This window comes from Aquarana catesbeiana, linkage group LG02 (genome assembly GCF_042186555.1).
Source record: "Aquarana catesbeiana isolate 2022-GZ linkage group LG02, ASM4218655v1, whole genome shotgun sequence".
In the NCBI taxonomy this organism is placed as follows: Eukaryota; Metazoa; Chordata; class Amphibia; order Anura; family Ranidae; genus Aquarana; species Aquarana catesbeiana.
Window position 1 is genome coordinate 382,424,266 of NC_133325.1, and position 25,038 is coordinate 382,449,303.

The following is a 25,038-nucleotide window of genomic DNA, read 5'->3' on the forward strand; positions in this document are numbered from 1 at the left end:
CCTAGGGATCTTGCTGATAACACACTTCTTGTCATAGAATGACCATGCCAACTGTATCTATGGTGGAGCTAGTTGTCACCCTAAGCTGCTCACTCCTGATTTAAACTACAAAACACCTCCCCCTTATGTCAGTAACAGAGGTGTTCCACCCCATCCTTAGCCTTCTTGCCGGTTCTTTGATGAAGGTTTTCCTCACTGGCCAATGCAGAATAGACCTGCTAATGTTGCCTACATGCTGAAGTCACAGGTAGCTTCAACCAGTACCTTCCAGTGATCTCCACAGTATGAAGAAACCTTGTAGGCATCATTACCACATACATTTCCTATTATACTTACTAATTTATATAATATTCTAGCCATGTCCCATTCTGTCCAATTCCCATGCATGTCCTACCCTAAAATATAGAACATATTTTACTATGTTTATTCTATAACAGACATACAGTAAAGGTGCACCGAATGGAAATTTTGGTGCCGTAAACAAAAATGCAGGATGCACTTAGCAGAAAACCGAAAATGACAGTTTTTGAAAAAGATTTATATTTTTATATACAATTGTATTATATTCAACTTTTGAATTAATCGCTTGCCGACCAGCCGCTGTCGTTATATGGCGAAAGGTCGGCTCTCCTGCGCGAATAGCCGTTGCTGTACGGCGGGTTGCGTGGGCGCGTGCCTGCGGGTTAGGCAGACTTGATGTCGCGATCGCCTATTACAGAGGCAGAGCGGGGAACTGCCTTTATAAACAAGGCGATTCCCCATTATGACAGGGATCTACTGTTCCCAGTGATCGGGAGTGGTGATCTCTGTCATGTCACTGGCAGCCCACCCCTACAGTTAGAACACACCCAGGGAACACACTTAACCCCTTGATCGCCCTCTAGTGTTAACCCCTTTCCTGCCAGTGACATTTACACAGTAATCAGTGGCTATTTATAGCACTGATCTCTGTATAAATGTCAATGATCCCAAAAAAGTGTCAAAAGTGTCCGATCTGTCCGCCGAAATGTCGCAGTCCCGCTAAAAATCGGAGATCGCCGCCATTACTAGTAAAAAAAAAATATAATAATAATAAAAATGCTTAAAAGCTATCTTCTATTTTTTAGACACGATAACTTTTGCGCAAACCAATCAATGTATGCCTATTCTTTTTTGGATATGTATTATAGCAAAAAATTTTTCTAAATTGTCGCTCTTTGTTTATAGCGCAAAAAATAAAAACGCAGAGGTGATCAAATACCACCAAAAGAAAGCTCTATTTGTGGAGGAAAAAAAGGACGTCAATTTTGTTTGGGTACAACGTCACACAACAATGCGCAATTGTCAGTTAAAGCGACGCAGTGCCGCATCGCAAAAAATGGCCTGGTCATTAAGGGGGCAAATCCTTCCAGGGCTGAAGTGGTTAACATTTAAATTAATATGAAATTATAGTTGGCCATTATTGGCACCTTTTAATGCAAGAAAAGCTCAATAAAAATGCAGTCTGTAGTCTCTGACCATCTCTTGTATCATGTCCTCAGTCTCTAACCATCTCTTGTATCATGTCTGCAATCACTTACTTAAAATTAACCACATTGCTAATAGTATTTGCAAAATTTTAGTCCAGTGCACCTCTAGCAGACATGATACAGGAGTTGGACCGAGACTGCAGACATAGTACAGGAAACGGTCAGAGACTGCAAACGTGATACGAGATCAATGCAGCCTCGCCAGTGCCCATCAGTTGCAGCCTCGCCAGTGCCCATCAGTTGCAGCCTCGCCAGTGCCCATCAGTTGCAGCCTCGCCAGTGTCCATCAGATGCAGCCTCGCCAGTGCCCATCAGATGTAGCCTGCCAGCGCCTGGATCACACAGAGTGGCGATCTCCCACTGTCACAGAGCTGAATCTGAATTGGCCGGGCGGCCGCTGTAACGAAGTCCTAAGGTAGACATCACACTGATTCAATTTCCCGAAATTGGATCAGTGTGCAGTCTCTCACAGGAGGCGGGACTTTGTTACAGCGGCTGCCGAACAATTCAGCTCTGTGACACAGAGGGAGATTGCCGCTCTGCGTGACAAGGAGGGAGGGGCAGACTGGGGCACACCAGGATGACACCCCCGCATTGTGCAGCACCCGGGGCGGACTGCCCCCTTTTCAGTGCCATTATCGGCACCTTTTTTTCCTTTCGGCCGAATGCTAAAAACACCATTTTCAGCCGATATGTTTCGGTGCACCTCTAACATACAGTATATAAATATCCAAGAGCCAGTTATGTTATTTGCAAGCTGTGTTGCTGATTACACTAACTAAATTAAAGATGGAAACTTACAGTATATGCAATACGTGCACCACCTCTTGAACCCCTGCCATGTGTAATGCCTTTGCTTTTTTGCAGTCATGCAACTTACTCATTTGATTTTTTTTTTTAAATACCATTGTAAAAAATGCAAGCTTTTGGTAGCTCTAGCAATAAAGATTTTGCTTAAGAGATTTTCAACTTGTGGAGCAGATTGGACCAGAAAGTAATGGATTTTATTTCCATCTGCTTCTTGGCTTCTGGTTTAACCCTTAAAGGTAACCTTTTATGCTAATAACACTGTGGATGTCATTGCTGAACTCTCTTAAATTTTAGTTCATTGACTGTCAAGATGGCCCGTTTTATTACTTTGCATTGCTGACCCAAAATGAACATACAGATACGAAGTTCTGACTTTTCTCAGAGTTTGCTGAGTTGCCTACTTTTTCATGGGGGGTAACTCCCTTGAATTATTGAAGCCAGCGTGTCAGCCGAGCAACTAGCATTTTCAGTAGGAGGTCAACACTGGCCTGCACCATATTTCTCCCATGACAGATGTACTTTACAGCAACATTAATGAGGTCTTAAGCCGAACTGTAGAACCAAACTTTCGAATGTAACTAGCAATTTACCTTTCAAAGGTACTACAACAGCCACTAGAGGTCACCTTCTAATATTCTTTCTGCCAGTCAAAGATTACATGGCTACTGCTTTCTCAGTTCCACAGTCATTTTTAGCATCTACTTTCTTTTCCTCTTTCCATCTGTGAGCAAATGATCTTACACTGATCAACAGATTGGCATTACCTTAGTATAACAGGGGTGGTATAGATAATCTGAAAATACACCAAGTTGAATCTGACTTCTGCCTGCCAGTTTTAAAGTTCATGAAAGCAAGGAACAAGCTAAAGAGTGTGCAAACAGGATCTTGCGTCTCATACTCTACTCATAACCTGATCACTCCTTTCGTTTATCTGCCTATCACTTTACTTTATTAATGGTACATTTGGAAAGGATAGCAACATCACAGAAGTGCCCTAGTTGGCCTCGTGGTACTTGTGGAATTTGGAACCACTGCCCTTTCCACTCCTTGGATAAAGTCACCCTATCTGATAGTCTCTGCTAAGGCAGGAAGCTACATTTGTAGAGACAAATTGCAATCAGCAGGTAGCAATTGCAGTTGCTGACTTCTTGTTATACATGTTAGTTCTATCCATTTGAAAACTATCTGGAATGCACCCAAGCAAAACACAAGGGGGAGATCGTTTGAGGTCTGATGAGAGAATGTATTCTGACACGGACAAAACAGCCACAGAAAAGTTCTGCTTTCCCTTAATGGATTTTCATGCTGCTTCTTCTGTAAGCAGTAGAAAATGATGATAAACTGGATCTTAGCTACACCTCTATTTTCCAACCGCTTTGTTCAGTAAAAAAAAAAAAAGCATTTTGGTATTAAGAAAACTGGAAAGGAAAGTGACATAAATTGTGGTATTGTAATTACTGACACTGTAAATAATCCCTCTGTGCTACAGAGGCCTGAAATTATTTACTGTTAATGTTATCTTGCTTCATCGCTTCTTGTAAGTAAGTGACTGTTTGATGAACATTTAAATTTAGATTTGTTATTTTTTTACATATAATGAGGACAATTGTCTCTTTGCCTCTTTGGTTGGACAGGAAGCACTCTGTTTTCTTGTAATGCAGTGTTTATTTAAATCTTTTACCACCCTCACAGACTTATAGCAGAGCTAAACCCTCCTTTCCTTTTCAGCTGAGGAAACTGCCATTTTAGCCTCTGTTTGATCTGAAACTGCCATTGTGCTGCACATGTTATCAGTTATGACACCAGCCATTTCATGGTTTGACAGTTTGGTCAAGAGCACAAGCAAATGTGACAGCTATCATTCCTAGCATGCCGGGAATGTAACTGTTTTTTTGAAACTATTAGGCCACTTTCACACTGGGGCGTTTTTCAACCGCTTTTGGGCTTAAAATATCGCCTGTAAAGCGCCTGAAACCCCCCCCCCCCTTAGCCCCAGTGTGCGAGCCCGAGTGCTTTCACACTGGAGCGGTGCGCTTGCAGAACAAGAAAAAAAGTCCTGCAAGCATCTTAAGACCCCATTCACACAGGGGCAACACGACTTGCAGGTCGCCTCAGCGAGGCGACCTGCAAACGACTGCCCGGGCGACTTGCAAAACGACTTCTGTATAGAAGTCTATGCAAGTCGCCCCCGAAGTCGTACAGGAACCTTTTTCTGAGTCGAATGGGCTCTTAGGGCGTGAATACACCGCTCCTAAAATGCCCCTGCCAATGAAATCAATGACCAGCGCTGCCTTAGTGCCTGCAAAGCTCTTTGGCAGCGGCGCTTTGCAGGCTCTTTTAACCCTTTTTCAGCCACTAGCGGGGCTTAAAACCACCCCGCTAGTGGCCGAAAAGTGCCGCTAAAACTACGGCAAAGCACCGCTAAAACTAGCGGCGCTTTACCACCGACGCCCCCCCGCCCCAGTGTGAAAGTGCCCTTCAGCTGATGGGTTTAGTTCTGATTTAAAGCGGAACTAAACCCTCATATCCTTTCAACCAAAAGCAACATCTTAGCCTCTGTTTGAGTCAATATTTGCAGTGTTGACCCTTGTTTTTCAAGACCTCTGCAATTCTCCCTGGCATGCTGTCAATCAACTTCTGGGCCACATCCTGACTGGCAGCCCATTCTTGCATAATCAGTGCTTGGAGTTTGTCAGAATTTGTGGGGTTTTTTTGTTCACCCGCCTCTTGAGGATAGACCACAAGTTCTTAATGGGATTAAGATCTGGAGAGTTTCCGGGCCATGGACCCAAAATTACAATGTTTTGTTCTCCAAGCCACTTATAGTTATCGCTTTTGCCTTATGGCAAAGTGCTCCATCATGCTGGAAAAGGCATTGTTCATCACCAAACTTTTCTTGGATGGTTGGGAGAAGTGGCTCTTGGAGGATGTTTTTGTACCATTTTTTATTCATGGCCGTGTTCTTAGGCAAAATTGTGAGTGAGCCCACTCCCTTGGCTGAGAAGCAACAACACACATGAATGGTCTCAGCATGCTTTACTGTTGGCATGACACAGGACTGATGATATCGCTCACTTTTTCTGCTCCGGACAAGGTTTTTTCCAGGTGCCCCAAACAATCGGAAAGAGGATTCATCAGAAAAAATTACTTTACCCCAGTCCTCAGCAGTCCAATCCCTGTACTTTTTGCAGAATATCAGTTTGCCCCTGATGTTTTTCCTGGAGAGAAGTGGCTTCTTTGATGCCCTTCTTGACACCAGGCCATCCTCCAAATGTCTTTGCCTCACTGTGCGTGCAAATGCACTCACTCCTGCCTCCTGCCATTTCTGAGCAAGCTCTGCCCTGGTGGTGCCCCGATCCCAAAGCTGAATCAACTGTAAAAGATGGTCTTGGCACTTGCTGGACTTTCTCGGACGCCCTGAAGCCTTCTTTACAAAGGCAGTGGAAATGTTTTTTTTATGGGACTTTGCAATTAAGTGCAATTCATCTGATCACTCTTGGTAACATTCTGGAGTACAGTATATGCAAATTGTCATCATAAAAACTGAGGCAGCAAACTTTGTGGAGAAATTAATATTTGTGTCATTCTCAAAACTTTTGGCCACGGCTGTACACATCCCGAACCTGCTTACCACCCATAGTGGGTCAAGTACCACTATTGGTAATATAAAGTACTACAAAATAAAAAAAAACACTCCTGTATTAGTAAAGCAACATGGCTAATGATGATATGCTGTATAATAATTTAAAAAACTGCTGAAATGCCAGCACTAATATTTTATCTTGTAGCAAATGTCACCATTTCTGGGGTCAATTTACATGTCCATTTAAAGGCACTCTTACATGAGGGAAGAACAGGGCTGTTGTTGCTGGTCTTCTTTTAAAACTAATAGTTGCCTGGTGGAATCTACTTGAAAGTTGAAATTTAGCTTTTTAGCCCCTACATCTTTAGTGACTTACCTGTAATGAATTATGTTCCCTGTTATGCAGACTGCTTGATCCTGTAGAAATTCACTACAAGGATGCCGTGTCCTTTTACTTCTTTCAGCGCACAAGGGGATTAATAGCTTCAGATCGCCGGGCTGAATTCAATAGATTTAGTTCTTGATGGGGACCGGCCCCCTTTTTCCCTTTCATCCAGTGAGAAAGATTTTTGAATTGACTTCACTGCCTGTAATTTCTGAATGGCGGAGAGAATACTGGGACTTAATAAAGTATTTTGTATGTATAAGACTTTCTCCATTCACAAATCTTGATAGAGCTTTCTGTTGGTGGTGTTTAAAAAAATATATCTTTTTAATGTAAAAGGAAAAAATATAAATAATTTAGAAAATAAAAACCTTCTCTCTTACTTTCTATTACAAATAACATAAAATTCAAATGCCAGAAATGTATGAAAATATCCCAACGGACCCTTTTTGGAAAGTAGATCACCCCAAGGTGATCTCATTCTTTGCCACAATTTTTTGCAAATGAAGAAAAGTGCCGGTAGTAAGGTCATTAAAACCTCAAGCTTTGTAATGGTGTACTAAGTACTAGAATGTACAGGTCATTCATAATCAAAGGGGGAGGTGAAGGGATGAATGTACAGGTTTATGCGACAGTAGGAAGATCAGATATACAGGGGATGGGGAATGAAAGAATGAAAAACAAAATTGCAATAAAAACCCTTCACAACAAACCTGCTGCTGCCTGTGATCTGAAACGAACGAATGATTCATTTGTTTATTAGTTACTTCATTGTCAGAGAAAGGGTAAGCTCTCCAATGTAAAAAGTAGTACAGTTTACTTTTATGATTTCAGTAATTGGTCATCACTGCAATCACGAGGTATAGAACCACTCAGACAGTCTCTGTACACTGTGTCTGTAATCTGAGCCATCTAATGATGGCTCAGATCACAGCCATTAACAGGTGCACCTAAGGGTTATTTCTGAAGTGTTGTTTATATACAGTACAGCAGTGTAATAATAAACTTCCACTACACCACAGTTCATGAATGTACAGCGGTAGTGACGTGATAAATGAATTACAAATATCCAAAACAATTTTTAACAATCCCTCTGTGCCACCATGTGAACGATGTACGAATTGGGTATCGCTGCATACACTACACTAGGATAAATCTACAGGCATTCGCTGTTAAGGGGGTTTTATGGTCACCGCATATATTTTCATTTTATAACATCAACATTGTACTAAACATACAAACAATAGTTATCTAATATAAGCTTACTTTAAAAATCTCTTTGTGTATTGTGAGTTCTGCCTATCTACTGGCCACCTGTTTCCACAACTTTCTGGATTCCCTGCATGCTTTGCAGCTTTTTCTCTGCTGTTTACTTTCAATTCCTAAGAACTACATATCCCATGGTACCTTGCTGCCTGAAAGCAGTGTTTCCACTACTGACTCCGCCTCCTGAAACGCTTCTTCTCCGTACCTCTGTAGTTCAGAAGGCAGGCTCTGTGAAATGTGACACAGCAGTGCCTACCCACAGGGCACAGTGAATACATGTCACAGAATTCAAGGAAGTAAATGGGGGGGGGGGGGGGGGGGTGGAGAAGTTTACAAACTTCAAGATTGTTCAGAGTAATAAGAGGGAAGGGCGCTAGAGAGGCGCCAAGCAACCACTTGGTGTAGCACAGTTTTATTGTAAGCAAATAAATCACATATAAAAAGTTACACTCACAAAGGTGTCAGATGTGCGAGGTAACAACCGAAGAGAGCTCTATGCAATCATCCTGCCTGTGGCCGTGCTATCAGTCTGCTGCGGCGGCCCCAGTGGTGGAAGAATGTCGGAGGATGTTGGGGAGTAAGCTGTCAAATCCTCGGAACAAAACAGCCAGTTAGAACACATTTCAGAGGCAAGACACACCTCTTTCTTCTGCCAAATTCTTAAGTAATAAGAGCAGGCTAGAAATAATTGAAATACAATGCTGAAATGAATATATGATTTTATATTTTGACCACAGATACGCTTCAAAAGAGAAGTATGGATTTTTTGGGGTTTTTTTCTCCTCCTTTTATACTTCCCTTGGTGGATGCAGCATGGGTCCAATGCTGCATCTGTTTCCCGGCATCTCTGCACTGAGAACCGAGCGACCGAACACCGCTGATGGCTTGGTTCTCACAGATCCCAGAGAGGAGAGCTGCTGACCGTCAATTGCAGCTTTCCTCTCTGCTCCTCCACACTCACTGGAGCGCTGAGCTGTGGAGGGGCGGGGAGCGGCCGTCTGAGCCTCTCAGTTGGTCGCTGAGAGGCTGAGACTACCATCAAGTCCAGGCACCTTGCGGATCCAGACTTTATTGCCGTGATGACGCGGTGCCTGGACTGATCTGTGTGATATCAGCAGAGAGCGGACTTCAGACTACAAAACGGGTCACAGGAGTGCTAAACGAATTGCACTCCTGTGACCCATAGGAGAAGCCCAGCCAAACAAGCTCAGGCTGGACTTCTCCTTTAACTCTAAATTGTTGAGCTTTAAAATCTTGCTTATGTATAATTTTGGGCACCATCATTTTTCACTTTGTCATGATCACATGAAATGATGAAGCTTGACATATTTGATATCTATTTAAATGCAACGTCATCTTTTTAACAAAAAATGGGTAATTTTTGTAGTTTGTTGCTCTAACATTCATTTGAGGGTTTTTGTTTTTTTTTTGCTGAAAATGATGGATTTGATAAACAGTAGTGCAATTATCGTATGACATTAAAAAAAAAAAAAAATTGCATCTGCCACCATTTTATTCTCCAGAGTCTCTGCTTTCAGAAAATACATAGTTTTTTTTTTGGGGGGGGGGGGGTTTAAGTGTCAGGCCTAAAATATACAACCCTTTCCAATGGAGCCCCAGATGGCAGTGAAAACCTGACAGGGAATTTAATCCTTCCCTGCTCTCTCTAAAACACAGTAGAAAAGTTTCAGATGGACATACACTTTAACGAATCCCTGTAACCAGACCATTTTCTCATAAGATTATATGTGCATTTAACATATTTTAGGAATGCTATTTATCTGTAACAAAACAAAAACCTTGTGTACAGATCTGAAAACCCTGACTGCTGCTGGGTGCCACCATCTTTAATGTGATATCGGCATTCCTGGCACACTCAAGTGACACTGTATAGCAGTTTTTGTCAACAATTTTTCCCTGGAGGAACCCTAGAAATAATCTTCAGGTCTTGGAAAACCCCACGCTGAAAATGATTATACTTACAGCTCATGGTATATTGGCATCATTAGTAAGTTGTAGATAGTTTTATATGACAGAATTAGGATTGTGGCATCCCTAGAGTATTTGATATCCAGGGCAGATCATTTTTTAACACTCAGCACAGACAGTAAGTAGAAACTCCTAGAAGAGGAGAGGACTGTGACATGCAAGGAGAAGAGGGGCTGTGCTGGAGAAAGTCTACTTTCTGAAGTGTCCATTCCTAAGCAAGTTCAGAGGCATATTGTACATCAATAAAAAAAAGTTTATGGGAAGAAAAAATGCTGCAAGTTCGTGGTTACAATCCCAGGTTTTTCTGTGCTTTTAGCAGCATTTAATTTAGTTATAGGAGCCCTTTAGCCTCCTAGCATTTTCATTGCCTTTTCGCCTTACTTATCATCACTTCTTATCCCTACTTTCCCTACTCTGTTGATTTGTTTTTGTTTATGATGAAAACCATTTCAGAAATGTGTTGACAAAAATAATATGCTTTACTGAACCTCTTTTGTGGCAAGTCAACGTTTTTCCCACTACTGATTCTGTTCTTTAATGCTTTGTCCGGTTTTCATGTTTAACTACATCCTTTAATTGTTGGCTCTTGCATTCAATTTACTGGTAATAATCTGTTGTTGGGATCCATTTATAGATGCAGTGGCAGAACGTGGAACATGTTGGGGATCAAAGCCCATATGTTACATCGATCATTCTACACATCAAGCAGAATGTTCCCATTATTCGAGATAACCTGGCATCTACCAGAAAGTACTTCACACAGTTCTGTATCAAGTTTGCTAAGTAAGTATCCACACTTTCACTTAAAGGAAATTCCATTATTTTAACCCTGTTTTACATCCTTTCCCTCTTCATGCCCCTTAATTAGCATGTTTTTTGTAATTTACAAAGATCCACATTTTTTAATAGTTTATTATAGCCCATGGCTATGGTGACATGATATAGGAGACCACTGCATGAGATCCCATAATGCCTCATGTTTTAAAGACAGACAGGAGTCATTCATTCATATACAGGCAGTCCCCTACTTACAAACCTCCTACTTACAAACGGAGGGAGACAACAGGAAGTGAGAGGAAATCTCCCCCTAGGAAGGGAAATTTACTCCTGTAAGAGTTATTATGGGAAAAAGGTACCTCCACTGATGCTTTATCACCAAGGCTTATTTCCACAACAACCCAACATTTTCACAATCCAATTCTCATTGGGACAGAAAATGAGGTGAAATCTTCTGAACAGGGGCAAAGACAGCAAAACAAATGTTACAGGGGTGTTAACTCTTCCCTATGCTATCCAAAAACCTTAAAAATCATTTTTTTTTGGCTGCAGCTACAATGTACCTGTTCCAACTTACAGATTCAACTTAAGAACAAACCTATCTTGTTTGTAACCTGGGGACCGCCTGTAATTAGGCCTCATGTATTGAAGTATCTGACTAAAGAAATCCACCGCCTACACAGCCTGTCTTCTTCTCCATTACGTTTCACTTTCTCACATTTACCAGTCCTACCAATAGGAAACAGAAAAACTAACTGGCTGCTAGGAGAAAATGTGTATAGCTCTTTAGTCAGTGTCTGATATGAGATCTAGTATAATTAAAGCTGAGCTCCAAGCCAGCTGCTAGATACACAGATGAAATAAAGTATTGGAATGCCTGCCTTTACACGCACATGAACGTTAATGGCATCCAAGTCTTAGTCTGTAGGATTCAATATTGAATTGGCCCACCCTTTGCAGCTATAACAGCTTCAACCCTTCTGGGAAAGCTGTCCACAAGGTTTAGGAGTGTGTCTATGGGAATGTTTGACCATTCTTCCAGAAGCACATTTGTTAGGTCAGGTACTCAAATAATGTAAAAAATAAATAAATAAAACAGCGCTGCATATAAAAAATATATAAGTAAATAGCAGCCAACACACCTATAGACCCAAGTAGTAGAAATATACAAAAAAGTGTAGCGCTAATAAACTTAGAAAATTAAGTGAATAGTGTTAACAACACAACTTAGGTGTATAACATACAATTAAATGTTATAATGAAAAATATGATGCACTAACTATAGTACAAATAAAGTTGCACAAATTAATAGTAATATAAACTAAATAGTGTATAAGCAATGTGTGATATAAAAATAGTGGCAACAAAAATAAAAATAAAACACAACAACAAAGTCCAAAAAAATCAGATGGGATTAACACCACCCAAAACTCATATAACAAGGGCCCACCAAACTAATTGTCTTAAGGGGCTTCCCAAGGACAAATGCCCAGGTAAGACTTATGTCTATCGAGTCTAAAAGAGCTGAGGGATCAGCTATATAAGTAAGGTAGGTAAAAATTGGGAAACAACAAAAGTAAACAGGAAAGCTGATGGTAGTTCAGAAGCCGTCACCGAAGACAGGAACAGTCGCCAAAGACATCAAGAGGCTTACCAGATGTTGCTGACTTGGGAAGACTTACGTCATCCAAGTCAAAAAGGCTTAAAGACCAACTGGTCAGAATGGTGCGTCCTCTCAGATAGTCGCAATAACTTCTGAACCAGGATGGCAATTCACTTCCACAGTTCTCCACACAGCATAGAAATTAATGTTTCAAATAGAAGGCCACAATCGAATTTCCGTATACCATGAGAGAAATAGATGAAAGAACTCACATAGCGTAATAACATAAACACTGGTTTATTGTAAAATGTCAAAAATAGACTCGCATATTAGAAGAACATCTAAAACAGATGTGAATAGCTTTAATGGTGAAGGGTCCACCCAACGCGTTTCTGCTAAAGAGCCGTCATCTGGGTGACGATTCTTTCATCTATTTCTCGCATGGTATACGGAAATTCGTTTGTGGCCTTCTATTTGAAACATTAATTTCTATGCTGTGTGGAGAACTGTGGAAGTTGAATTGCCATCCTGGTTCGGAAGTTATTGCGACTGTCTGAGAGGACGCACCATTCTGACCAGTTGGTCTTTAAGCCTTTTTGACTTGGATGACGTAAGTCTTCCCAAGTCAACAACATCTGGTAAGCCTCTTGATGTCTTCGGTGACTGTTCCTGTCTTTGGTAACGGCTTCTGAACTACCATCAGCTTTCCTGTTTACTTTTGTTGTTTCCCAATTTTTACCTACCTTACTTATATAGCTGATCCCTCAGCTCTTTTGGACTCGATAGACATAGGTCTTACCTGGGCATTTGTCCTTGGGAAGCCCCTTAAGACCATTAGTTTGGTGGGCCCTTGTTATGAGTTTCGGGTGGTGTTAATCCCATCTGAATTTTTTGGACTTTGTTGTTGTTTTTTATTTTTATTTTTGTTGACACTATTTTTATATCACACACTGCTTATACACTATTTATTTAGTTTATATTACTATTAATTTGTGCAACTATATTTGTACTATACTTAGTGCATCATAATTTTCATTATAACATTTAATTGTATGTTATACACCTAAGTTGTGTTGTTAGGTCAGGTACTGATGTGGACGCGAAGGCCTGGCTCGTAATCTCTGCTCTAATTCATCCCAACGGTGTTATCGGGTTAAGGTCAAGCCACTGTGCAAGCCAGTCAAGTTCCACCACCCCAAACTCACTCATCCATATCTTTATGGACCTTGTTTGTGCATTGGTGCGTAGTCATGTTGGAACAGGAAGGGGCCATCCCCAAATTGTTGCCACAAAGTTGGGAGCATAAAATTTTCCAAAATGTCTTGGTATGTTGACGCCTTAAGAGTTCCCTTTTCTGAAACTAAGGGGCCAAGCCCAACCCCACACCATTATCCCCCCTCCACCAAATGATTTGGACCAGTGCACAAAGCAAGGGCCATAAAAACATGGATGAATGGTCTGGAAGAATGGTCGAACATTCCCATAGACACTCCTAAACCTTGTGAACAGCCTTCCCAGAAGAGTTGAAGCTGCCATAGCTGCAATGGGTGGGCCAACTGAATATTGAACCCTACAAACTAAGACTGGGATGCCATTAAAGTTCATGCATGTGTGAAGGCAGGCGTCACAATACTTTTGACAATATAGAGTGTATATAGGAGCTATTTATTCTGTTTATGGGTTTGTATTTCTGTCCATTCCTGAGATTTACACAGCTCTGTTGCACAGCAGCTCTCTAGCAAGATTTTTCTTTGCTTCAGTTATAAAACACAGGTCTTGAGTCTCCCTCCGCATATGACTGGATAGTAAAAGTAGAATCACGACACCAATAAGGTTCCCTCTCTGTCACTCTGATCTCTTCTTCTATCATTATGTTTTGTTTTAACGTGTACTGCAGTACAAATGGTTGGCTTCTTGTGCTGAATATACCTATCTTCAAAAAGCTGATAGCAGGCCCATGTCAGGTACTTACGCTGCTTGCAATTTATAAAATAAACTTAATCCTTTATTAATGAATTCAGAGTTGCATAAGAGCCCACTTACACCAGAAGTTCAGCACACATGGTTTTTGTACATTGAAGTGATTTGCCTTAAACAGCTTGTTATAAATGAATGGGCTATAGCAGTGTTTCTCAACTCCAGTCCTCAAGGCGCCCCATCGGGTCATGTTTTCAGGATTTCCCTCAGATGAAACGGCTGTGGTAATTACTAAGGCAGGGAAACTGATCAAATCACCTGTGCAAAATAATGGAGAGACTGAAAACATGACCTGTTGGAGTGCCTTGAGGACTGGAGTTGAGAAACACTGGGCTATAGCACACCTCAAGTTGTGGTGCTCAGCTGTGCGCTGCAATGCAGCTGCATCCTAGAGGTGCGTAGGGTGCCACTCAAAACGAAAGACACCACAATACACTAAGGTGCGCATGGTACAGCAATTTTGGTCTTTTACACTATTTTAGTGTGAGCGTACCTTTTCTTCGGACCCTTTCGTCCTATCGACAATAAGAACAGCCACTGTCCTTCCAGGTACATCTGTCTTTACAAAGTAACGGCAAAGTGATAAAAATGCTTCACAACTTTTTATGCACATAAAGTAAGGGAAAGTGCTCTTGTGTGCAAGTGTGTGGTCAAATGGCTTATAGTCATATTGAGATATCGTTGGTAGAGATGTGTTTATGTACAGTTGACTCAAAATTTGCAGAGCATTTGCCACTTGACACTGATACGGGTAGACTCTGCAAACATATAATGGAAAATCACTCAAATACTCTTAAAAAGAGGTGAAAAAAATTATATTAACAGTGCGCTCAAAGGAAGAATTGTGCTTGCTCCAAACTTTGTTGTGTCCGTTACTTACAATTTTGTGGGTTTCATGGAATAAACAACCAAGTAATTTTATTTTTGCCCTCTAGCAAATTCACTTAAAGTGATTTCTCTGTGGTCTGTAGCATTTTTTTACAGTAGAAAAAAATCTTTAGTAAACATAGAGTGCTGGCATGTAGACTTAAGTGTTCTCATGAATTGCTTTTGTACACAGCATCAATGAATAACATAAGTGGTTCAAGTGTAATGCCAAAAAAAACCTTTGGTATTTTAAATATATGTAGATAGTTACTCTTTTGGAAGCTGTTATAATAGAAATGAGAGATTTTTGTTTCTCTCCGTTATTATGTTTATATATGTTGTTACAACTTTAGTTTCCTGGCAGTCTACTTTTGATGCAGTTTGAAGTGGTTTACATTACTCTCCAGGAAAAGTTACTTCAAAAACAGAACTATTAAAAGTCGCTTAAGAGCCTTTTAACCCCTTATTTTTTATTGTGCCATGGTGGGTCTAAACTACCATGGATTACAGAATGTTCTAACATACAGTGGCAGGCTGCTTCTAAGCTCTTTTAGACCTTTTTCAAGACCCGAGATAAAAGATGTTTTTTTTTTTTATTTGCGCTGCATCTAGTCAGTGGATATTAACATTTTACATATTCCCAATAAGCAGAAAGCAAGCCCTCAATGAGCACTCTAGCTGCAGGATTCCTGAAGTATTTCATCCTCAGAGATCATAACAGAGACTATTTCCAATTGCGTAGAAACATCTTCTATAAAGTAAGGGGAAAGGAGGTGTGATTTCAGTGCCTTTGCTGCAATTTTGAAAGATAAATTTATCTACAATTCCTATAGCTAAATAGGTGAAAATGCATTAAATAATTGCTTAGAATACATAAATATGCATAGTATGGGCACAGGTCCACGTCAACTTATACATTACTGTGATAAAATAAGTATGGAAATTGATGACTTTTTAAAAACATAAATGAACAGGCAGACGTTAGATTTTCATTCAAACAGCAGTAAGATGTAAAGGTGATATACTTAAAAAAAACACAAGGAAAATTCATATTTTACATGATTTATTCAACAAAAATATCAATACAGTACATGTAGTGTATTGTAGATTCATTTATATACACCCTTGGCCTCAGAAGCTGGTGTTGCCTCTTTAGCAGAAATTTCTTGTCAGTTTTCCATAGCTGCCTACCAGTCTGTTATGGACAACTCTTCCATGCAAAATTCCTTCAGCTGCAAGATGCGTGTTGGTTTCCTTAGAGAAAATGGCCATTTTAAATCTACCCACAACATTTCTATGGGCTTAAAATAAGATAAGGGGATTTGACTAGGCCAGTCATAATCCACCACTTTTTTCTTTTTCTCTTTTGAGCCATTCCTTCATGGACTTGCTAATATGCATCTGATTTATCATTGTTTCTCGTTCAGCCTTATTTTTTGGAAGATAACCCCTCATTCTCATCAAGCACAGTTGGATATGATGCAGAATTCATAGTTGACGGCAAACTGCCCAGGACCAGAAAGAAGCTTGAAACTATAATATTTCAAGCACCATGCTTTGCAGTTGGTATGAGGTTCTTCTCCTGAAATGCTGTCTTTGGTTTGTCCCAACATGTCTGCATTTACTCTGGCCAAATAACTCTGTCTTTGATTCATTAGTCCATAGCACATTGTTCCAGAAGTCGTTGTCTTTATATGCTCAATAGAAAACTATAGTCTTGCACAGCAAATGTTTTTTGTGATCTTGGCATGGTGATTCCACATATGTCAATAGCAAAGAGAACACCAAACCCTAGATGTCTGAGGTTTAAATAAGACCGATTCTATTTGCATATTCCTTAAGGAGCTTCTAATCATAGACACTTATTTTAGAACACTTGATTTAATTTTTTTTTACTTTGTTACTCAGCAGGACAGGGGTGGATGAGGAGGTGGGGTTAAAAAGGTGCACAGAGCACACCAGTGGTTGCAGAATGCTCTAATGATTGTGGCACAGCACAGAGATACAGTCAGTTCAAAGATGTATCACTGATTCACAGTGCAATGATACTCACCAACTTCAGCAGAAACACTCCGTCTTGGCTCCTCCACTGGACACTGCTTGTAACTGCAAGAGCAATTATATACTAAAGTCAGTTAAACTAGCCAGTCTACCCAACAATGAAGAGTACGGACCTAGGAAGCAGGGTGCCTGTCCCATGAAGCTTCCCACTTGCACTTGTTACAGAAGGCAACCTCTGCTCAGAGAGGTAAAGGGCATATTACTCTGCCGGCGAGAGTGACTGAGTTGCAGGCAAAAAATATAGATAGAGCTTTGGCAAACGCGGCTGCCAGATTCTCCACCAGCTCAACCATTGCAAATAAGTTCCTTACCCCCCACATTCGAAGTCTGAATGGCCATTTTTATTTCGTCTGTACCCACTTACACCATTTCTGTATCACATCCCAAAAATCCATAAGGACGATACCAACCCCCCTGGTCGGCTCATCATTTCGTGCATAGACTGCCTCAATAGCCCTTTGGGAAGCTATATTGATAATTTTCTCCAAGATTTGGTGGTCCAGCTTCCATCGTTTGTTTGCGATTCAGAGCATATGTTGGATGTTTTGGCTCGCTATCCCTGGCAAACAGGTTATCGTTGGCTGTCACTGGACGTGACCTCCTTGTACACGTCTATACAGCACCAATTTGGACTGCAGGCTGTACAATATTTTTTGGCTCGTCAAAATCTACATCCCAGGCAAGCTTCCTTCATTGTGCATTCCATTGAATATACCCTAACACACAATTACTTTGTGTTTTCAGGATCTGAATTACAGACAACCAAGGGCACAGCTAATGGGGGCTAGGTTTGCCCTAAGTTATGCCAACCTCTTTATAGGATAATGGGAGCAGTTCCACATCTCGTCCAATAATCCCTTCAGGGCGAACCTGGCCCTTTATGCTCGCTATATTGATGCTATCCTGATCATCTGGGGTGGTGATGATAGCCAGTTGGAAGCATTCTTGGCCCATTGTCAGAATAATCCCTTTGGGATTGAGTTCCCCCATGTGCTTGATAGCTAGAAGTTGGTAGTTTTAGACCTTGAACTGATGGTGGATGGTGAATCATGTATTTTTTCTTGTACCCTTTTCAAACCATCAGCAGGTAATTCATACCTTCATGCCTGCAGCAATCACCATCCCCGATGGATCAAAATGTACCTCTTGGTCAGTTTTGTTGGCCCCAAAGGACCTGCTCTCATCTAAAAGATTATGATGAACAGAGCAGTGTACTGAGTAAAAACATTTTGGAAAAGGGATATGATCCACCACCATTGAAGATGCACACACCAAATATAGGCTGAAATACCCTGAGAAGGTGAATTCCCAGCATTAGGTGGGGTGTACCAAATATGATGGGAATGGCTCAGTCAAGGAAAATACTGGTACTTGCAGCCATTCTGATGTTACTTTTAACACTCGGTACACAAACAAGGCCTTCCCTATTAAGCGGATCATAACAAAATATTGGTGTGTTCTCCACCGAGATCCTTGTTTGACCAGTGTTATTCCAGAATGCTCGAATGTCATTTTCCGTAGACCCAAGAACTTAAGGGGACATATTGCTCCACGCAGAGTCTGTAAACCCAAAACTGTGGCCAACCAATGTTGGAGCAGTTTATTTGACCAAAAGAGTAGCTTTAAGTGTGGTGTCCCCAACTGTGGAGCATCCCAATACATGTGGCATAGGAAGGAGGAGGTTACAGGTAGTGATGGCCAAACCCATGGCATTCGGCAATTCATCAATTGTGGTTCACAATTAGTAGTATATTGCCTATTATGCCCCTGTGGCCTTCTTTACGTGGGCCGCACCATCCAGGCTTTACACACACGGTTTGGGGCATAAAAGGAATATACTTAAAGTGTTGACAACCATTCACTACCATTGTATTTTTTGCATCAACATGATCATAATCCATCTGGTGATCTGTCTGGTGCTTTCAGAGACTTTGTAGAAGAGAAACCTTTTGGATACATAGTTTAGGAGCCTCATCGCCTAGGGGCCTTAATGTGGAGTTGGATGTTCAGACTCTTATGTGACCCCCTGGTCCTCTTCCCCCTTCTGTTTTTATTCTGTTTAGTGTTTTTTACTGCATGTGGGTGTCCTTTCAGGAGCTCATTATATCAACGTGTCCTGTCTCTTTGGTTTCTTTTTTCTTCTTATTCATCCAAGTATTTGTGTACATTTTTATCTTTATTTTTAATTTTATTTTCATATTCATACTTGTAATAATAATAATAATAATAATAATAATAAATAATATAATTTTTACTTGAATCTACCATTGTTCTTAATGACTCGTTGCTATTAATGATCAATTACTATAGCAACAAACTTTTATAGTTTATAGATTTTATGCGAGGGTTGGCTTTCACGTACTTCGGGGCTCAGCGCTTTTCATTAATTGCTACACATTGGGGAATCATTATCATCCTTGTGCAAAATTAATCGCAATAAAAAAAAGTTTCAATATTTTTATTTTTATTTCCGAAATATATATAACTTTTTTTCTTTTCAATTTATTATTTTTTTGTGGTCCAGTTTTGTCAGATAATTTTTTGTTATCTTTTGAATTTTTTAATATCATTTTTTAATATAATTTTTGAAAAATTTCTTGGACATTTTTTTTTTCTTCCACTCTATCCTTGCTCATTTATGTCCATGGGGACACCGTTGCACTGCTCCCACCCCAGAAATGATGTCACTTGTTGTCATTGGGGGTTTTCCTGTGTTTCCAGGAAGTGGATTGCCCCTGGCTCTGCGCTGGTTCCCTGGGGTCAGGTAAGATGCCTGTGTGACATCTGGTGTTCACTGATCGGCGCACTGCAGCGGAGATGATCCCGCTGGTGTCTGTTGGGGTTTTCCCCCTGTATGTGTTTCTACACCTGTATTCATCTGACGAAATATACATGAATGTGCAGTTGATCATGAATTTGAATCAATCATCATTATTCATTTGTGTACTTATGATGGAGTTTTTTGTTTTGGATATAGGTTTTTGACATGAATTTTGTCGTTTTTTACATCAGTGCGAATATATCTATATCTATATATAGATATATAGATATCTATATATCTATATATATATATATTTCAATTTCTTAATAATTTCTTATCAACAATTTATTTTAGATTTTTTTTTTTTTTTTTTTTTGCTGTCCCGCCCCTTTGAGGGCGTGGCTCTTTTTGACTCACAATTTTCAATTCGACCATTCCCTATAAAAGCGATTGTCCATGATGTATGAGTCTAGCCTAGCTCTGAGGAAGGGGGTGTGCCCCCAAAACACGTTAGCTGTACCCCGTGTTCTGTGCATGTCCATGCACTGTGTTTATGGCCTTTTGTCAGTTGCATTTTTTGAGTACCCAAGTATTATACAAAAATTTCTTATTATTAAATTATCTCTGGTAATGCACTAGTTGTGCGCACCTTCCATTTCTGTTTTTCTTGTAGTTCCTTACTCCCCACTGCCTACAGCCTTTTTTCTGCCACTAAAAAACACAGCTCTACTTTTGTATACTTATGATTACATCCCTAAGAGACCTGTACCCTTAGATTAAGCCTTTGTATTATTTTAAACTGTCCTAATAACTGCTTTCTTTTTATTATTTCTCATGAGCAGTGCAACAAAACTGCAGCACATATAGTTTTACCACTGCACTGGTTTTGACACTTTATTGTGCTTTTGGCATAAACCAGACCTCAGATCTGAACCCCCAAGCAAATGGCTACATGTGCATATATGTGAATGGTTTTACCTTGCAAAGAATTTGTAATCATTACTAGCCACTTTTGTAATCCAGGCACAACAGTCAGAAAGCACAGCTGGGTCAGTAACCAAGCAATACAGCTTGGTCACTGAACTGACTCCAGCCTGCTGTTTGGACAGTGATGTAGTTTTACCACCATAATGAGACAATTGCCAAACTCCCTCTTCTGTCAACAAGTTCTCCGTGTGACAGTGCAGTACAGTAGAGTCAGATCAGTTCACAGTTCTTGTTCTAGGGTATTAAAGGCTAAGTTCACTTTTTTTTCTTTTATAAAGTACAGCTTTCCAATGCACCAATATACTATTAATGTACCTCTGTTGCAGAAAGGAAAAAGCTGTCCCAGTGTTCTGGAGCAGGCCTCACCTCAGCCTCTGCTTTCTTCTATAGAAAACTTCTCCATTACTTCCTGGAATCTGTCCTAAAGGACAGCAGAGCCGTTAGTGGCATGAGGTAGTTCTTCAGCTGCTGACCTCATTAAAATACACCCTGCTCTTGCCCCCCTCCTCCAGGAGATTGCTTCCACCCACTTCTTTACTACCTTAGTTCAGCGCTACAGTGCTTTCTAAAACCAATGGTGTGAGGGAGGTGAGGTCCAGAGGGGTAAGACACACCCTATTCTGTGATGCAGTAAAGTCTGCATGATGGGATATAAAGTTTCCTGGCTGGTCACATGATGCTACAGGAAGTCAGGACTCCGAATGCATCTTTTAAAATGTTGAAACGAGAGGGTGCAGATTGAAGGCTGCCATGGACTAGGTCAGTGAGAGATATGCACAATGGGAATGGGAATAGGCAGAACAGACATTAGAAAAGTTTTAAATAACAATGGCCTCTTATGACATAGCAAAAAGTCCCTTCTAATGGTATTAATCAATTCATTCTCAGGGTGCGCCTGCCCACACACCAAGAAACCTAGGGATGATGCCTAAAAATGATTAGTACTCTATTAAAGGAGATTTGTTTGATGTGTGTTCTGAGAGATACCTCTTTACTTCAATTTACCATTGAATTCTCCTCTTACTGCCTCTGTCTATACTGCAGTAAATAACTAAATGAAGTACAAAAAGGAAGCATAGGTGTTCTAATCAACTGATAGAAAATACCCTACTCTATGCTCCTTAATTCAGTGTATTACTTCCATTCTTCCTGGACTTAGAAAGCGTCCTGACTGCAATAAAACACCGACTCCTGGCCACTAATAACTAAGCGATATGATAGCAACTTGGAAATAAATCCCCTCCCCACCAACCCAAATACCATATCTAAACGTGATTATGCACCCAAATTCACTAAGAAAAAAGCAAAATACCCTACATGTTTCAATTTAAGAAAGGGCTTGGGGGTGTACAAAATAAAATAAGTGCTCAAAATGAAAAGTGCTGTAACCGCCAAATGGCAAATGGCATGTCAATTATTGCAGTCAGTATGTTTAAATCCAGGAAGAATGGAAGTAATAGATTGAATTTAGGAGCATAGAATAGGGTTATTTCAATCAATTGATTAGAACCCCTAGGCTTCCTTTTTGTACTTCCTTTTGACTGCAGTACACACAGAGCCACTAAGAGGAGATGGAGTTCAATGGTAAATTGAGGTATCTTTGTTTACCCCTTCCTATAGGTAAAAAAAACACACATCAAACAAATCTACTTTAATAAAGACATTAGAAAAAGCTTCTGTTTATTATGAAAAGTGAAATTCTTCCTGAGAAGGAAAACTTGCCTTCAGAGTCAGATATTTACTGTAGGAATAACTAGATTGCAAACTGGTGTTTTTAAATCTGCCTGTTCAGCAGCAAAGATTTTTCTTAAAATATGTTTATATACATAAGAAAAATGCAAGATTCTCTTCTAAAAGAATAAAATGATTGTTTACTTTTATATGTAGCTATATCAGCTAATGGACTACAATTTACAGATACACTACTGTTACGGTGTTTATTCAGCTTAGATGTCATAGACACCCATCAAGACTTTCAAAGCCTCACTTGTATGGTTCTCATCTGTAACTTCTGTAAATATTCTGCAGATGTTAATGTGGTATTTATTTGCAAAGTCTGACATGGGCTTTCTTTTTCTTTTAGATGTTAATTTTATTACATTTTTGTTTTAGCTGTCTACACATTTGGTGCATTATTGTCTTGTTTTACTCTTTATTATTTTAAATATGATTCTCTTTTTCTTTCAGCTCTTTCATACCAAAATTCATCAACCACCTTTTTAAATGTAAACCTATCAGTATGCTGGGAGCTGAACAGGTAAGCAGGCCTAATAAATTACTGAAAAATATAACTTCTATCGCCCATGCTTTGGGATTGGAATACAAAATATAAGGCAGTGAGGTTACCAGAGTGTTGGCTCTGGCTCATAAAAAAGAATGGCTGATATTATTCACTTGATGGTAAAGCAGAGTTCCAGACTGCTAATGCAGCCACCTTTTCTGGTGCTTGAAGAAGGTCAGAAATGACCTAAACCAATTAGGAGGTCTGAAGAGAGGCCAAGAGAATGTCAAAATGTTTATGATCATGTAGCTGCCATTCCTTCAGATAAAGTCTCAATGCATTAATATTTTGTGTAACATATGTCATGATCTGGTAATGCACATTATTGCAATGGACGTTCCATAGAGTCTAAATATTGTATACCACAAATAGCCAAGTCACACAGGTGGTGAAATTCATCCACTCTGCCTCCTGTATGTGATACCCTAGCTGTGTTTAACCCTAAACCATTCAGCATTTTCTTCCATGTTCAGATATACGTTGTATAATCGTTACTAGCTTTATCATATCTGATTTTATGAATTGCATGTAGATTTTGAATTTGTGAATTTAAAGCGTGTCCTCTTACAGGTCAGGGCATGTTCAGCTCAAATTCAACCAAAAGACGATTGTGAATTAAAAACCTGTATTCATAACTCTTCCAATTTTGCTCCCAAAGGGACATTTGTTCTTGATCCTCTAAGACCCTCAGATACTACCTGGATCAAGGAACTACAGGGTTCTTATAATTGTACTGGAAATGCACTGGAAAGTTTAGTCAAAGGTTACCTAAGTCTACTTAAATATTATAGATCTTTGACTCAGACGGCATTCCTTTTCAATTGTTACCCCTTAAATACAAAATTTGTGGGTAAAGCCAAAACTTTTTTTTTGTTTTGGATAGAGCAGTGATGCTAAACCTTGGCACTCCAGATGTTTTGGAACTACAATTCCCATAATGCTCATGCACTCTGCATTTTTTAGTTAAGCATCATGTTCCAAAACATCTGGGGTGCCAAGGTTGGCCATCACTGGGATAGAGTATGGAAGGGTAAAAAACATGCTTTTAACTGCGGCAGAATAGCCGTCCATGTGAAAGGTGCCTAAAGCTACTGATACATTTTTGTTGTCTTTTTTTCTGCCATCTGTTTTCTATGTTTCTAACATGTTTACTTGCTGCCTAATATATCCCACCAACTATCAGATGCCACTGTAATGAGATATTCAATGTTATTCACTTTACCTGTCAGTGATCTTAATGTTCTGGCTGATCAGTATATTTATGTGAATGTGTGTTCTTTGAGTCACAACCACCAGTTTTTTTTTGTGGGGGGGGGGTTATTACTGATTCAGCCCTTTAATGTAGCATAAAATGTAACCTGCAATAGATATAAGGGAACTTCTTATATAAGCTTATCATAAAATATGGCTTATGTCAAAGCAGTCTCTGGTTAATAAACCATTTCTAATGCTTCATTTGCTGCTATTTCAGCATCTGCAATTTAATTCAAGTTGTAAAGATTATATATATATATATATATATATATATATATATATATATATATATATATATATATATATATATAGTGACAAGTGAGGGAGTGTGTAGCTTATTGGTAGCGCCAAACAGTGAGTTAACTCCACGCCAGAAGTTAGTTTCAGGACTTTTTCTGCCCACTTACTTGTATTTAAAACAAAGCAAAAAAGTTTACCCTTGAATCGTTTCCCACGCAGGGAGTTCTCACCATCAATGCGGCGGCACAGTGGTGTAGTGGGTAGCACTCTTGCCTAGTAGTAAAAGGTTGCTGGTTCGAATCCCAACCATGACACTACCTGCCTGGAGTTTGCATGTTCTCCCTGTGCCTGCGTGGGTTTCCTCCGGGTACTCCAGTTTCCTCCCACACACCAAAGACATGCTGGTAGGTTAATTGGCTTCTGTCTAAATTGGCCCTAGTATATAATTGTGAGTTAGGGACCTTAGATTGTAAGCTCCTTGAGGGTAGGGACTGATGTGAATGTACAATGTATATGTAAAGTGCTGCGTAAATTGACCGCGCTATATAAGTACCTTAAATAATATGAAATTCAGCCTCATTTCTCTCTTTATGCAACTTCACTGCTCGGGTCTCATGCCTTGGTCCTCCAGACCCTCGAACACACGGTCCCAGTGCTTGTGCACAAACCGCTGCTTGATGTTTTTCTCC

The 25,038-nt window shown here is 40.0% G+C and overlaps 1 protein-coding gene and 1 long non-coding RNA gene across 2 annotated transcripts in view; one reads left to right on the forward strand and one right to left on the reverse strand.

Moving 5' to 3' along the window:
- VPS53 (VPS53 subunit of GARP complex) overlaps positions 1-25,038 on the forward strand; it is a 270,995-nt gene that overhangs the window by 199,298 nt on the left and 46,659 nt on the right. The window contains exons 18-19 of the mRNA XM_073615146.1: positions 10,176-10,324; positions 22,762-22,831. Coding sequence (XP_073471247.1) covers positions 10,176-10,324; positions 22,762-22,831 — 219 coding nt within the window. The remainder of the gene's footprint in view (positions 1-10,175; positions 10,325-22,761; positions 22,832-25,038) is intronic.
- Positions 1-25,038, reverse strand: part of LOC141128082 (uncharacterized) — a 178,950-nt gene that overhangs the window by 35,055 nt on the left and 118,857 nt on the right. The window lies entirely within an intron of this gene.